Source organism: Quercus robur, chromosome 3 (genome assembly GCF_932294415.1).
Source record: "Quercus robur chromosome 3, dhQueRobu3.1, whole genome shotgun sequence".
Lineage (NCBI taxonomy): Eukaryota > Viridiplantae > Streptophyta > Magnoliopsida > Fagales > Fagaceae > Quercus > Quercus robur.
The window spans coordinates 36,116,576-36,133,762 of record NC_065536.1 but is presented as its reverse complement, the minus strand read 5'-3'; the positions used below and the strand labels follow the sequence as shown (position 1 = coordinate 36,133,762).

At 37.7% G+C, this 17,187-nt stretch overlaps 1 protein-coding gene across 1 annotated transcript; it reads left to right on the top strand.

Annotated features, from left to right (window-relative positions):
- Positions 1–12,199: 12,199 nt before the first annotated feature.
- LOC126717934 (uncharacterized) lies at positions 12,200–13,642 on the top strand. The gene is made up of 2 exons (XM_050419936.1): positions 12,200–12,718; positions 12,957–13,642. The coding sequence occupies exons 1-2, from the start codon at positions 12,323–12,325 to the stop codon at positions 13,533–13,535; spliced, it is 975 nt and encodes a 324-aa protein (XP_050275893.1). The 5' UTR covers positions 12,200–12,322; the 3' UTR covers positions 13,536–13,642.
- Positions 13,643–17,187: the final 3,545 nt, after the last annotated feature.

Below are 17,187 nucleotides of genomic sequence, written 5' to 3'. Positions count from 1 at the left end.
CGCTTCTCAAATGCATAATATGATTGAACATACACTTTAACCTCCAATTATGAGGAATAAAAAAATTATGACACGAAACCCAAGTATAAGTATTTGTGGAGTGTGGAGGGCAAGGGCCAGGGTTCAAGTCTCCAGAAAGGAGCTTCACACACATATATACTTAGATTAGGCTGGAGTAAAATTTCATCTTGTAAAAAATAAAAAAATTAAAGAAAAAAATCTTTCACTCATGAAGAGCACATACAATTAGGGTAGTATTTACCGATATGTCACTGCATTTATGGTAAGCTGTAAAAAGATGTGCAAAGTAAATGGTGTGTGTTAGGCTAAAAATAAAATAAAAAAATAAACATTGTTCACATGGCCCAAATCTTGATCAGTGTAAGCCAGGCCCAAAAAGCAAAACTTGCAAGACCTGTTATAACAAGAGAATATCAGTCAGTTATCCACTAAGTCAGAGTGCAATAGAAGTTACCAAAAAATAAGGAGAAGTGCAGTAACTGTTTTGTCTACTATAAATAAAGATTAAAGGTATTATCACAAGGGAGAACAACAAAAATCTGAAAATTTGATTCACATTTCCAGTCAATGGAAGGATAACTTCATGTTTGTAAGTGCATTTGCCTCACATGAATTATCTAATTATAGTTTTTGTAATTTAACTTAGGAGTTTGTGTGATTTGAATCTTTCTTATTTGTATGAACTTAAATTAAGATATCTACATATTATGATTACATTGCTTGTTCCCTTATTTTTCTTAGTTGAATATTTTGTACTTCTGAAGTCCTATTAGTTTAGGCAGTGGCAGAGCCCATCAATTTGGTGCGAAATCTTGTCTTGTAAGTAGTTCTTTCTAAGAAAGTTTGTATTCTCACAAACAGTGTGTGTAGAAGAAAACAAACATTTTAAAATAGGGCTTTGTTGGACGCACATACGAAAATGCACATATAGGGTCCGTTTGGATTGAACTTATTTTTGCTGAAACTGAAAATACTGTAGCGAAATAATTTTTAAATGTGTGAATAGTATCATGGGACCCATTTTTAATGAAAAATTTGCTGAAAAGTGAAGTTTGTGGGTCCCGTGGGACCCACTGATGTGCTGAAAATGGCTGAAAAGTCAAAATTTGTGGCTACTGTTCATGTACAGTACATGAATGGTAGCCTTTGTCTCCCATTACGCGTGCAAAAAAAAAAAAAAAGGGAAAATGCAAAAGAGAAAAACGCAAATGCCGAACCCGTCGAATCCAAACACTCACATAGTGCACGTACTTACATAATTGTTCGCACATCCAAGTCATTAAATTGGTTGACACAATTTCCCAAACACCAAATAAAGCGTTTCACTATACAAAAATGCAAGTATAGTGTAATGCTTGATATGTTACTTTAGACTTTTATATATATATATATGTATATATATGTATGAGTTCAAATTACACTTTTTTTTCACCATTAAATTTAAGTAGATCAAACTGTCAAAAATATGAACCCATTAATGTTGATTATAATATTATTTTTTATTTTTTATTTTTTGAATTTCCATATCTGTTTTTAATCCTAAAAATTTTCACATTATCTCTCTTCTCTCATCCTTTTACTCAATATAGTTATATGAAAACACGTGATTGAGTTTATAGTTTGATTTGTAAAGATTTTTGTGTTGGAGCATTATAGTTTGTTTCAACAGTTGCATGAATGATACCATTATAAAGATTTGTAGTTTGCACGACTGATACCATTATACAAAAAATCATTATGTTGGAGCATTATAAAGATTTGTTTCAACAATTGCACCAACAATTTGTTTTGTTTGTATAAGTCGCAAAATAAATTTAAAGTCCAGGACTTTGAGATCACAAAAGAATCCTTTGAATTGGTTTCAAGTCTTTGTATAACTTGGAGTAGAGGTGGTGTTTAACTCTCTAAGGATGCAGTGACGCTGAATTTTTTAATGTAGATTTGTAGTGAACCGGTACTAAAGTCTTTCTCTAAGATTCTAAATTCTTTTTTAAACCATTCCTAAGGGTCACGATATGGAAATTCAAAAAAAAATATGGAAATAGAGACATATATGAAAATAAAAGGTTTCAGGTATTTTGGTTGAGATGAATGTAAGCACATTTTGGGAATAGAGACAGATATGAAAATTCAGAAAATAAGGGATAATAAATGATATGGTAATTAACATTAATGGGTTCATATTTTTTACGGTTAAATCTACTTAAATCTAACGGTGTAGAAAGGGTGTAACTTTAAAGAGTTACACCAGGTGTAACTTGAACCCATCTATATATATATATACACGCATTACTACTACTACTACTATTTAAGAGGCTTTTCATATTTGAACTGTACTTTTATATAGTTCAGAAATACTCCTAAACTTTACTTTAATGGGGAAAAAACTTAAGGATAATCCGCTAAAAAAATATCTTCAACTCCACTTTAAATGCCTACAAAATAGGATATTTTCCAATTAATCCATATCTTCAAAACAAACTTATCCAAAATTAATAATAATAATAATGAAACCTTACATTTAACAGGGAAAAAACTTGAGGACACTCTGGTAAAAATATATTTCCAACTTCACTTAAACTGCCTACAAAATAGGACACACTACTACTAATCAATGTCTTCAAAACAAACTTATCCATTTTTTTTAAAAGGAAAATTATGATACTAGACAAAAAAAAAAAAAAAAGCTTCATCACACGCGCCTCCTTTATTTGGAATGGATTTTTTGGTAGTTCAAAAATGCCCCTGCATCCTGTTTTTAAAGCGAAGACAAAACTAAAGATAATCCGGTAAAAATACAACTTACTCGGTTACTTTTTAGTTTTTTTGCATGTTCTCCACTAAATTACTATCTATCAGTTTGCGCGTGTGATGAGGCTAGTCTATACTGCTATTAAATAGACTTCCTCTATTTGGAATGGATTTTTTGGTAGTTCAAAAATGCCCCTGCATCCTATTTTTAAAGCAGAGACAAAGGTAAAGGATAATCCGGTAAAAATACAACTTACTCGATTACTTTTCAGTTTCTTTGCATGTTCTCCACTAAATTACTATCTATCAGTTGCGTGGCTTTATCGCAAATTACCTTTCATCCTTTGTTTTTTTTCATGGAGAGAAGAGGAGGTTTTGCTAAAAGAAGATTTGGCCAGTGTGAATCAACTTCCACAACAAAGCTCGTTAGTTGGTGACCATAGAGAGGAAGTAGATGTTGGTCATTCTCAAAGTCGTACAAAATAGGACACTCTCCTACTAATCCATATCTTCAAAACAAACTTATCCAATTTTCTTTTAAAGGAAAATTATGACACAACCTTCATCACACATGCAAAGTATGTGTGATGAGGGTAGTATATATAATGGGTATGCTCATATTGCCATGAATATAATTATGGGGATACTTGCTAATTTTTATATGAAATTTGGTGCAAATAAAGTTTAGAGATACTATTTTATTTTTTTTTTCTGTGTCTTGAACATTGAAAATATTATAGTGAAAATCTGTTATAGTTATAACCAGTGGTGGAGTCAAGAATTTATCTTTGGGGGGACCATCTATAAAAGTTTGTGTGCATATATAAAATCTAAAATGGTAATGTACAATACTTCATAACTCAATATGTGTTATGAACAAAACTAAATGCATGTTAATTTTTTTTTTAAGTGATTAATACATGTAAATATAATATTTGTAGGGGTAAGGACCCAAGATCATATATTGGGCTCTAGGCTTCACCCGGGACAATTGACAAGTCCGAGGAGAGGCAAATAGTTGTTAAGGGATCCCTAATTAAAGTCTCATAAGCAGGGAATGAATGGAAGATGATCCGAGGAGGAATACCTCCTCGGATGCGACGAATATAGCTCAAGTGTGTACTTTAGCAATTAAAGTGACCCTCCAAAAGGCTCTAGCGATAGGAATGTGCCTCATGAACATACGAGAAAGAAGGAAACTCAAAATATCTAAGGAAAAGCTACTACCACCGCATTAAATGCGTTGCAGCTACTTTTCTATCCGCATTTATGTGGAGAAGACTTCTGAACAGTACTGCTTTGGTTACTACAATTCACAGAAGGCTGAAAGGGGTGACTGATGGAACGGGCACTCAAGTAGAGACTCAGATGATCAACAAGTGTAGGATCAAGATGGCCTAAAAGTGGCTATATAATGTGAGAGAACCTCCATGAGAAGGAGATCGAAAAAGGGAGAGAAATAATATTATAGCAATCAAAATCATTCTGATATCCAAGAGTGATCATTATATACAGGTTTAACCTCCTCGGACTGAAAGTCTATTGATATCAGCATCCTTTATTTGTGTTTGATCGTTATGCAATCCAATACTAGCCGTTGTCCAACTCATTAGGACCTAGTTCTTTAACTCATTCTCTACAAATTCATTGTCTTTGGCTCATTAGACCAAGACTCCATACATTTTGGGCTTGGGCTGCAAATTGTTACCCTACAATTGGCGCCGTCTGTGGGAAGAACTTGTGCATCAGTAAGTGCAACGGTTAAACATGGTGGGATTAGGCCCGTGCCAAGCAGGTCCACACCAAACGGAGCCTGTAGGTTCTCAACGGCAGGACAATTTCCTTAACCTTAGGCAGGAAAGGGATCGAGAGAGATATCAAGAGGGTAGTATGCGTACTACCCATACAAGCACAAGTCATTCTAGGGTGGGAAGTCACGTGTCCCAAAGGTAAGACAATAATAAAGCCCTGCAACAAGAGATTGATGACTTAAAAAAGAAACTACGTCGTGCGCAACGGAAGCGGTCCCCTTCCAGTTTAGATACGTCCTCTAATGATGAAGGGGATGATAATTATAGGCAAAGGTCAAGAACCCCACCGAGTGAGACCTTTTCTTATGATAAAGAGCACCACCATAAACGTAGACACAAAAGTCTGTCCCGTAAAGGCCTAATAAACGAGGTCATGAGCAAGGCATTGGATTGGATCTCTAAGTCACCCTTCACACGCAAGATAGAAGGGGCTAAGCTCCCTCGGCGATTCCATCAACCTACTTTCACTATGTACAATGGTCGAACGGACCCTGTAGAGCATGTAAGCCAGTTTAACTAGAGGATGGTCATCCATTCCAAAGACGAGGCTTTAATGTGCAAAGTATTACCATCCAGCTTGGGACCAGTGGCGATGAGATGGTTTGATGGCTTGAAGTCAAACTCCATAGTTTCCTTTAAGCAGCTCACCTAGGCCTTCGGCTCTCAGTTTATCACGTGTAGCAGGGTTCCTCGGCCTTTGGATTCTCTATTGTCTTTGTCCATGCTAGAAGGGGAGACCCTAAAAGCATACTCGGACAGGTACTGGAAGATGTACAATGAGATAGAAGGTAACTTTGATGACGTTGCCATCAGCACCTTCAAGAGCGGTCTTCCAGCCGAGCATGGTTTAAGAAGTCCCTAACAGGAAAGCCTGTCACCAACTTGCGCTTGCTCATGGACCGGATCGACAAGTATAAAAGGATTGAAGAAGACCAACAATTGGGTAAAGGTAAAGCAAATATTATCCCTCAGGAGATGAGGGACTTCAAGTTGGACTGATTTAATAACAATAACCGACTAAGGAGAGACTTTGCAGGGCAATCCAGATCTGCCGACGCACAGACAGTCAATGCTGTGTTCTGAGATCCAGTGCATCAAGTTCTAGAAAAGATCAAGAACGAGTCATTCTTCAAATGGCCAAATAAGATGGCAGGAGACCCCATGAAACACAACCAAAACTTGTATTGCCAATACCATAAAAAACCGGGGCACACCACCGAGGACTGCAGAAACTTAAGGAACCACTTGGACTAGCTAGTTCGAGAGGAAAATTAAGGCACCTCCTGCATCATTCTAGTGGTTAATAAGGACAGGCGAATCCGAAGTCCCGGAGAGACACCTCTTTAAGACCTCTTATAGGCACGATAAATGTCATTTTTGTTGCTCGGGGAAGGACCGACTCTTGTCCTTCCAGAGTGATGTCTGTGGCTCGGCTATCCACCAAGGATGACGATCGAGAGTCCAAAAAGGCCACGAAGGAAGCCTCACCGGTGTTGGGCTTCTCAGACAAAGATAAGATCGAAACCATCCAACCCCATGACGATACTCTGGTAGTCACACTCATGATTGAAGGATATGATGTGAAGAGAGTGCTAGTAGATCAAGGCATTGCTGTGGAAGTAATGTACCCCGATCTGTACAAGGGGCTGAACTTAAAACCCGATGACCTGACGGCATACAATTCCCCTTTGGTAAGTTTTGAGGGAAAGACCGTTACTCCAAGAGGCCAGATTAGACTGCCCATACAAATCGGTTCGGACGTGGTAGAGGTGGATTTCAATTGTAGTTGACGCTTATTCACCCTATACAACTATTATGGCTAAACCTTCGCTTCATGCCCTAGGAGCTGTCTCTTCTACCCTGCACCAGAAGGTGAAGTACCTGTCGGAGAGCCAGGTTAAAGAGATTGTGGGGAATCAGACCATGGTTAGACAGTGCATGGTGGCTGCCATCTCATGCCAACCCAATACCGAGTCCTCGGCCTCCATTGAAAGGGGTTTATAGCAATCAGCCACCCCGACACTGCCCGGTAATGGATCAACCGAGGAGGCAAAATGCGAGGATCTAGAAAAGGTAGCTGTTGGCATTGATCCAGAAAAATTCTTTCAAGTCGGCTCGGAACTACCTCCCCAAAAGAGAGAAGAGCTAATTGGGTTTCTCAGAGAAAACGTGGACGTATTTGCGTGGGATGCCTACGAGGCCCCAAGGATTGATCCGAGCTTCATCTGCCACCATCTAAACGTTAATCCATCCGTTACTCCCAAGAAGCAACTACCTCGGCGCTCGTTGAAGGAGCATGCTGTCGCTATTAGGGACGAGGTGATGAAACTTAAAAAAGAAGGGGCTATCAAGAAAGTTTTTTTCCCTTAAGTGGTTGGCCAATACTGTAGTGGTAAAGAAGAAGAGCAGAAAATGGCGAGTCTATGTAGATTTCACGGATCTGAATAAAGCCTGCCCAAAAGATTCGTTCCCTATGCCATAGATAGATCAATTGGTAGATGCGACCGTGGGCCATCCTTGGATGAGCTTCTTAGATGCCTTTCAAGGATATCATCAGATACCATTGGCCGTAAACGACCAAGAAAAGACAGTTTTTGTCACTCCCATTGGAAATTACCATTATAAGGTGATGCCTTTTGATTTGAAAAATGTAGGGTCCACCTACTAGAGAATGATGACCATAATGTTTAAGCCGCAGCTGGGTAAGAGTATTGAAGTCTATATAGATGACATGGTGGTAAAGAGTAAGATGGTGTCCAAGCAAGCAAGAGACCTCAGAGACATCTTTGAAATTCTGAGGAGACACAAGCTACACCTCAACGCATCCAAATGTTCATTTGGGGTAGGATCAAGAAAATTTTTGGGCTATATGGTGACCCACAAGGGGATCGAGGTCAATCCCAATCAAATCAGGGCTATCAACAGCTTAGAACCGCCTCAAAATCCCAAGGAGGTCCAAAAGCTTACCGGCATGATTGCTGCCTTAAACCGTTTTATTTCTCGGTCAACAGACAGGTGCAGACCCTTCTTCCTCTTGATGAATAAATGGAAGGAATTCGAGTGACCGAGGAATGTGGTTTAGCCTTCCAACAACTTAAAGAATATCTATCCCGGCCACCAATCATGTCCAATCCTGAGGCCGATGAAGTCTTGTTCACCTACATCGCAATGGCCCCTCATGCAGTAAGCCCAGTGCTCATACTAGTGAACGACGGCATACAACGACCAGTTTATTACGTGAGCAAATCATTGCATGAGGCTGAGATCCGTTACTTACCACTAGAAAAGGCCATCCTAGCGGTGGTTTAAGCTACACGAAACTTCCCCATTACTTCCAGACACACACAGTTATCGTTCTAACCCAGCTTCCGCTCAGATCCATACTTCAGAGTGCTGATTATACAAGAAGAGTTGCTAAGTGGGGCACGATTCTAGGGGCTTTTGACATCAAGTACATGCCTCATACCTCCATCAAGGGCCAAGTCCTCGCAGATTTGGTGGCTAAATTCGCTGAACCCTCGTTAGAAGAAGAAGTAGAGACGCAAGACATGGATGAAAAATCAGTTGGCACAATCTCTCTACAAGGGCCCACATGCTGGAAAGTATATGTTAATGGCGCAGCGAACTAGAGGGGCTCCGGAGTAGGGCTAGTTCTGATTTCTTCTGAAAGAATTATCATCGAAAAATCACTAAGACTGGGTTTCTCGGTCACGAATGATGAGGCTGAGTATAAGGGCCCTACTGGAAGGGATGTCCATGGTTCAGAAACTGTGTGGAAAAGCAATAAACATGTTCTCGGACTCAAGACTAGTCGTTGGCCAAGTGAATGGGGAATTAGAAGCAAGAGACGAAAAAATGCAAGGATACTTAGACCAAGTTAAGCGCCTACAGTCACGTTCTGATTCTTTTAGCTTACTGCATATCCCTAGAAGTGGAAACACACATGCCAACTCCTTGGCCACGCTTGCCACCTCCTCGGCTCAAAGTTTACCCCGGGTCATCCTTGTGAAAAAATTGTACAAACCCTCAGTGACGAAGAGAGAAGTGATCCATGTTCACCAGGTCAGAATGGGACCTAATTAGATGGACCCTCTAATATTGTTTTTGAAGGAAGACATCTTACCCGAAGAGAAGACCGAGGCTGACAAGATACGGAGAAAAGCTTATCGGTTCTGGCTATCTGAGGACCAGAAGCTATATAAACGTTCCTTTTCTGAACCATACTTGCTTTGCGTACACCCTAAGGCCTCAAAACTAATCCTGGAGGAATTACACGAAGGGATTTATGGAAGCCACACAGGAGGCAGGTCCTTATCTCATAGGGCCATCACCCAAGGCTACTGGTGGCCAAACATGCAGAAAGAAGCATATGAATACGTGAAGAAGTGTAACTAGTGTCAGAAATTTGCGCCAAACATACATCAATTAGGAGGGATCCTCAATCCACTGTCCAGCCCTTGGCCATTTGCTTAGTGGGGCTTAGATATCATCGGGCCTTTTCCCAAGGCAGTAGGGAACAAAAGGTATCTGCTCGTTGGCACTGACTACTTTACTAAATGGGTTGAAGTTGAACCTTTAGCGAACATCAAAGATGTGGACGCCAAAAAGTTCATCTGGAAAAACATTGTTACCCGGTTCGGGGTCCCCCACTCCCTCATCTTGGACAATAGTCTTTAGTTCATAGGAATTTCTAAAATTACTATTTGTAGAATCATATTTGAAGAACCTCGACTTAACTGTATATATCCTGTAGAAATTTACCTATCCTGTAGAAATTTACCTAAACTCATTCAAATGGGGGAAAATATTGTCATAATTAAGAAAATAATAATTATGCAGCTTTAACTCTTTTTGTTCTTTCTATGGTTTTTTAATTATTATTTAAAGTGATTGATTTCCTCTAATTTTCCAAAAAAAAAAAAAAAAAATCAATTTGCAAGTACAGTTGCCTCATATTATATAGTGCCATTATATATATACACACACTTATGTGGGTTTGTATAGGCATGAGATTCAGGACTAGGCACGATCACTCTCTCCTCTTCTTTCCAGGTTAGTTTCGTAAAGTCAATAAGTATCTTCATTCAAGTCAGGTGTCATAAAGAGTTGGGTATCTCCATTCACTCTATCTCCTTCTTCTTCTTCTTCTTCTTTTTTATTATTTTTTATTTTTTTTTTATAAGATAGAAATTTATAATATACGTGTGAAACTCTCTAGAGACTTGAACCCTATCCCTTACACCACCTCACACTCCACAAGCACTTATACAATTGACTTTTATTAACTACCTCCTCCTTTATTAATTATTCAAATTTTGATTTCTATTTTATAATTAAATGATATAGGCCGCTGGAATGAATTGGCCACATAGAGCACGTCTTGTGCTACAAATAAGACAATCTCACATAGAGCACGTCTTGTTTTTATCATTATTATACAGGGTTATTATGATTTCGACTTAATCATTTGGTATGTCTATCAAGTGATTTTGTTTGCCAAAAATGTTCATGTTTTGTTGGAGGATGCTTTCTCTATATCTTAGTTTGTTCATTTAATAAAAGTTTATGTTTAAGGTCTGTTTGGATACAGTTTATTTTACTAAAAATTGAAAACTGAAAATATTGTAACAAAATAAATTTTAAATGTGTGAATAGTGCCGTGTAACCCATTTTTTTTTAAATAAAATGATTGTGGGTCCTGGGAACAGTGCATGAATAGTGCTCTATGTCTCCTGAAACAGTGAAACGCGTGCATCAAAAAAAAAAAAAAAAAGGAAACGCGCTGACGCAAATGTTGAATCCAAACATATACTTAGGGTCAGTTTGGTTTGTGCGCACACGTCCAGATTATTTGCGTTTTCAGTTTTTTTTTTTTTTTTTACCAGCGCTTATTGCTCTGTTCATAGGACATGAACAATGCAATCAGGTATGTGAACAGTACTTTCACACATGAACAATAATTTTTATATATTTTTTTATTGTTTTCAGCAAAATAAGTTGTATCTAAATGCACACTTAGTGTGCGTTTGGGAAGCGCATTTGCGTTTCCCAAACGCACGTTTTGCATTTTCTGTTCTTTTTTTTTTTTTTTTGCACGCGTTTGAGAGACCAACACGGCTACTGTTCATGAACAGTAGCCGCAAATTTTGACTTTTTCCACTTTTCAGAACAAATTTTACTGTTTACAGATCCACAAATTTCACTTTTCAGCAACTTTTTCATTAAAAATGGGTTTCACGGTACTATTCACACATTTAAAAATTATTTTGTTACAGTGTTTTTTAATTTTCAATTTTCAGTTTTCAACTGTATCCAAACGGACCCTTAGTCTATGTTTGGTGTGACTATGTTTGTTCCTTTAATAATAAGATTTGTAATTTTTTTTTAGTACATAATTGATATTCAGTGTGTGTTTGGATTCCAAGTCTGCGTTTCCAAGCTGCGTTTTGTTCCTTTTTCTTTTTTTTTCACGCGTTTTGGAGTATTGCGATTACTGTTCAATGAACAGTAACCACAAATGTTGACTTTCTGCTGTGAACAGTGCACATATGCACTGTTCACGGACCCACAAATTTTATTTTTTATCAATTTTTTCATTAAAAATGGGTCCCACAGTACTATTCACACATTTAAAAATTATTTTGCTACAGTATTTTCAGTTTTCAATTTTCAGTTTCAGTAAAATAAGTTCAATCCAAACACAACACTGAATATTCAAAATCTTTCTTTTGTCAGAAATGATATTTGTATAGTATTAATAATGACTAGGATCTATCACTTCAGCTAGGTTTCAATCTATCATTTTGATAATTACGGAGTAGGTACCTAAAGTAGGTAACATTGGAGAATAGTTTATTTTTTAAGTGATTAGTTGAGAAGAAAAAATCCCTTTGTAACTAAAGTCAAAAGGTTTTTATTGGTTAAACAAATTAGTTGGTTCATTTTTTAAATATCAAGTCACTATTCATGACAGTGCTAATTATTCATGACAGTATATATCCAAAAGGTCGTCAGTGCTAATTATTTTTAGCTAATTAACGGTCAACAAAGAGAATATAAATTAATGTGACATTTGTTTCACTTTCACCTTCACCTTCATTATTCTTGACTTTGTATTGGTGAATGGTGATTGATTCTAAATGATTAATTTGCATAGATTCCGAAAACTTTCAAATACTTAGAAAGAGTCTTTAAGAAATTATTAATCCATAATTATGAAAGTGATATATTTATAGTAAATTAATTAACTAGAAAAATGATGGGTTTCAATCAATTTGAGTATAGCTTGATTTAACATGGTAGCCAGTTTTAGTTTTTTTTTTTTTTTTTGATAACATGGTAGCCAGTTGAGAGTTGCAGTGTAGAGCAAGGCATATATCATTATTATCAATGTAGAAGCCTAGAAGGTGATGAAAAGCGTGTAAAGACTAAGACTAAAACTAAAGCTACCAAGTCCAAGTCATCCCTCCTAGCTAGCTAGCTTGTTAGCTAGGCCAACCCATTCTCACTACCAATCAAAAACCAACTAAAACACAACGTGGAGGTAATTATAATAAATACCTTTACTTTTATATATATATATATATATGCAATATTTATACGTACACAGCATTAAATTGTATATTAATTAATAAATATTCAGAGAAAGTGAGCCAATTAAACCATATATTTCAGTCTTCATAATATCACCTCTCCATGCCGAGTACTCTTTCTCTCTTCAATCTGTTCCATCAATATCCATGGCAAAAACCCAAAAGAAAACCCTTCAAAACAAACCCAAAACCAACAATTTTCTAAGCTGCTTTGGATGTTCTAATAATAATAACATAGTATTAGAGTACAAAAAGGAAACCAATATCAAATCCGATGGCATGAAGAAGAAGAAGAAGAAAAAGAAGAAGGCAAGTTGGTCTTTTTGGACAAGGTTCAGCATGAAGAAGTCCACCACCAGAACCGTGCCGCTCGAATTCGACAACAAATCATCAAACTCCAACTCCAACTCCAAATTTTCTTCAAACTCAATATCCAACTTTAATTCTCAACCAGATGTGCCTCATGATAAGGAGGTTCCTAATCCTTCTAATAAGGAAATACAAGTACTACCTCATCATCATCAGCTTATTCATCAAGATCAGGTATCTGATTTCATTCATTAATTCTTTTTTCTTTTTCTTTTTTTGTGGGCAAAATTATTTAAACCGAGAACCATGCCAGTCATAATTAATATATATATATATATATGCACAAATTCAGCATAATATATATATTATTAGTTCAACACTTCAAACAAAGAATGTCGACGTTGGGTCTTGTTATTACCTTTTACTGTACTAGCACGCGTTAAGTGTTTCTTTGCTTTATTTGGGGTTTCAGATTCAGAAAAGGCACGAGCCTAATAATAATATTTCTGAACAAAACAACATCAACTCGAAATTGGAACATGTCCGTGTGGATGCGTCCAAATATGACAAGCATAAAAAGCGATCGTCTTTTTGTCGGAAAATAGAAGCGATAAGAACTGGGTCCACTCATCAACCCGGTTCGCCACCGGACCCTAATAAGTTTAAGCTTAATTCCGAATTCAAACCCAAATCCAAACTCATCAAGCCTACGGGTGTGGGACCCACATGTAGGAACGAAAGAAGAGCCACGTCGCCATCCAAGAATACTCGGCAAAATGATGCATTATTAATAATAGCTCAGAAGAAGAAGAAGAAGAAGAAGCAGCAGTTTGACCCAGTACTGGTTGGTTTATCTATAATTATGGTGACCTTATTGATAATGTTACTTTGGGGTCGATTCTGTGCCATTCTTTGTACTTCTGCATGGTGTTATTTCGTCCCATGTTTCAAAAAAAGGAATCTCAATTCACAAGATCAATATTTTCGTTATGATTCCGAGGAGTACAAGAAGAAGGTGATCCTAGGAGGATTTCTTGAGAGAAACCACTAGACTCCAATCTCTTTTTTTTTTTTGTAAATAAGCTGCAGAAACATGTCTATTTTTTTCTTTAAAAAATAAAATAAATAAAAAGCCCAGTTCTTCTTGTAGTTTGTCTACTTTCAACTCCCAAAATTTTGATTGGTAGTTGGATTTTTCTTGCGATATTTAATTGATTGGAATGGACGCACGAGAGGGAGAGCTAAATTTGGGGTTGACGTGTTCACGTGTATGGTAGTATATATACATGAAGGGTTATGTTAACTGATTTATTTTAGAGCAATTGTTAATAAACTATAATAGAAAAGTATTAAAATCATTCTAATGGGAAATATAAAAAGTTATCACCAACAATTATTATTTTATCATTTTCCTAATAAAATGTTTCTAAAAATAGCTTATAAACCAATGTTCTAAGAATATTAGTATCACTGCACACTCTTAGTGCGATTGTCACTCTACGAGTATAAATGTTTGTGGGGTGTGAAAGGTAAGGACCGGGATTCAAGTCTTCAAGAGGAAATTTCACACACATATATACTTAGATTATGCATAACCGTTTTCACAATAAATTTAGTTGATAAATTATTACTCATTTTTATCTTGACTTATTATTAATTTTTTTTTAAGTATTTGTTACATGAACTTTGTTGTAAAAATGTTGAAAGAACTCATAACTATATTCTATGTATGGATATGTAGTAATTTAATTTAATTTTTTTAAAACACTTGATACATCATACATGGAGGTCAGTTGTAATTCCTCTTAGTGGTTGTCTTTTTCCTAATCCCTTCCTATGACCTAATCACTAGACTAGAGTCTAGAGAATTACTTAAAGTCTAAAAGACTAAAGGCCAAAATCATAAGATTTTTTTTTTTTTGTTAAATTATTTAATCTGATCACATTTAATTATTATTTTCACGTGTCTTTTTTTTTTTTTTTTTTGATAAACAACACAGGAGAAACTTTTTATTGATCTAAAACAACATTCATATTGATTACATCATTCAGAATTTGGTTTTCTATAACAGGGGGGATAACCTCAACCCAAACCAACCAATCATCTACCCGTTTGGCATATTGTGCCATTAAGTGGGCAACCATGTTGCTACCCCTGTTGATGTGAGAAGTCTTCCATGCTCTGAACTACCTCAGAGTCATTTCAATGCCTCCCGAAACCTTCCTAATAGAGCTAGGAGAAGGACCCAGCCCCCTTAGGACATTTACCATACTCAGCGAGTCACTCTCAACTATAACATCTCTAAGGCCAAGATCTCAAGCCAATTGAATTCCTTCTTCCACAACCTTTGCTTTAGCCTCCAACGCACCTAACGGCAGCATCAATTTTTTGCTCATCGAACCCATTAGCTGGCCATTCTCATTTCTAATCACAACTCCCACACCGCTACATCCAATGTCTCCAAAAACAGCCCCATCTATATTAATTTTATACCAACCCGGGTTTAGGGAGACCATGAGGGCTTGCCTGGGGTGGAGGAATGGATTTGGACTTGATGAGATTGCTTGACTTCCTTTGCATATTCTGCTGCCATCCAAACCATTTCAGCAACGGTTTTGCCTCTGCCTTCATGTCTTATTGTATTCCGATTGTTCCATAAGCTCCACGCCGTAATTGCAAACATATCCCAATCTACCACCGAGCATCTCTCCCTAATTTCTCATACTATATCCACAAACTTTAGGTGAGTTTTAGGCAGATAAGGAAGCTTTACTTTGGATGCACTCCAAACCTCTGTTGCTGTTTTACAGTCCCAAAGAATATGAGTTGTATTTTCCTCCCTTCCATACACATCATAGTTCGGTTCCACATCCACACCCTTGGACTTTATACGACACTTTGATGGTAGAATGTTTCTACAAGCCCTCCACATAAAGTGTTTTATCTTGTTTGGGCAGTCCAGATTCCATATAAGCTTCCAAATGGCTTTAGACTTTGACCCATCTGAGCTTTCCCCCCATTCACCATGCTGATTTAGCTTTGGCAACAACTTTTGAGCTGCTCTATAGGCACTTTTGACTGAGAATCGGCCATTTGGAGTCCAAGCCCAAACCAGGGAGTCATCAGGAAGCCTAGGACTTATTGGAATTCCCAGCACAATTTCAACTTCATGGGGGAGGAAGGTATTCCTTACCAAATTAACATCCCAACCCTTAGTCTCCCTGTTGATAAGACTCGATACCAGTCCAAGGTTAGTCGAAAGACCCCTCGGGCTTGCCACTTGAAAGAGTCCGGACTTGGGATCCATCTATCATCCCAAATGTGGACCCTTTCACCATTTCCAATGATCCATCTAGACCCCCTCACGATTAAGTCCTTGGCTGCCATGATACTTCTCCACACGTAGGATGGTCTATAACCCAATTGCGCCTCCCTAAAAGAGCTTCCCGCAAAATACTTTGCCTTAAAAACTCTATGGACAAGGGAGTTAGGATTTTGTTGGATCCTCCAACCTTGCTTTGCTAAGAGTGCAAGGTTGAAAGTATTTAAGTCTCTAAAACCCATCCCCCCTTCCATCTTAGGCATGCAAAGTTTTTCCCACGAAATCCACGCCATTTTCCGTTCTTTATCCTTCTGCCCCCACCAAAATTTGCAAACCATGGAATTTAACTCTTTGCATAAGGTTACCGGGAGCTTGAAACAACTCATAGTGTAGGTAGGAGTGGCTTGGGCCACGGCTTTAATAAGAATCTCCCTCCCCGCATTAGAAAGGAGCTTTCCTTTCCACCCCGCAATTTTTATGCCCACCATGTCTTTAATACGGTTAAAAGCCTTCCTTTTCCCTCTTCCCACAAGTGGCGGTAGACCAAGGTACCTCTCATGATGTCTTATAATTTGGGCTCCAAACAAAGACTTCACTTGGTCTTGGACATCTCTACTAGTATTCTTGCTAAAGAATAGGGAAGTTTTCTCCTTATTAAGCCTTTGCCCCGAATCACCTTCATAATCCTCAAGCACCTTCATAACCCATCTTGCTTCTTCAAAGGAGGCCCTACAAAATACAATACTATCATCCGCGAATAGAAGATGAGAAATTCTTGGAGCACCCCTACACACCGCTACCCCTTTTATATAGCCATTAGACTCTGCCTTTTTCAACATTGCCATCAACCCCTCCGCACAAAGAAGGAAGAGATATGGTGATATTGGGTCACCTTGTCTAAGCCCTCTTAATGGAATGATTCTACCTTTGGGCTCACCATTAAGCAAAACCGAATAAGACACCGAGGTCACACACATCATCATAAGAGACACCCACCTATCATGAAACCCCAACCTTCTCATTATAGCTTCCAAATAGACCCATTCTACCCTATCATATGCTTTGCTCATATCAAGCTTTATAGCCATAAAAGCCTCCTTTCCTTTCTTTCTTTGGTCTATACAATGCATTGTTTCAAACGCCACTAGGACGTTATCAGTAATGAGTCTCCCCGGAACAAAAGCACTCTGGGATTCGTCAATCACAGCAGCTAGGACTTTTTTCAACTGGTTAGCTAGAACCTTCGCAATTATTTTGTAGAGAACATTGCAAAGACTAATCGGTCTAAATTCAGTGATTCTTTGGGGATTTTTGACTTTTGGGATGAGACAAATGTAAGTCTCATTAAGACCACTAGGCAGCACACCATCATTCAGAACA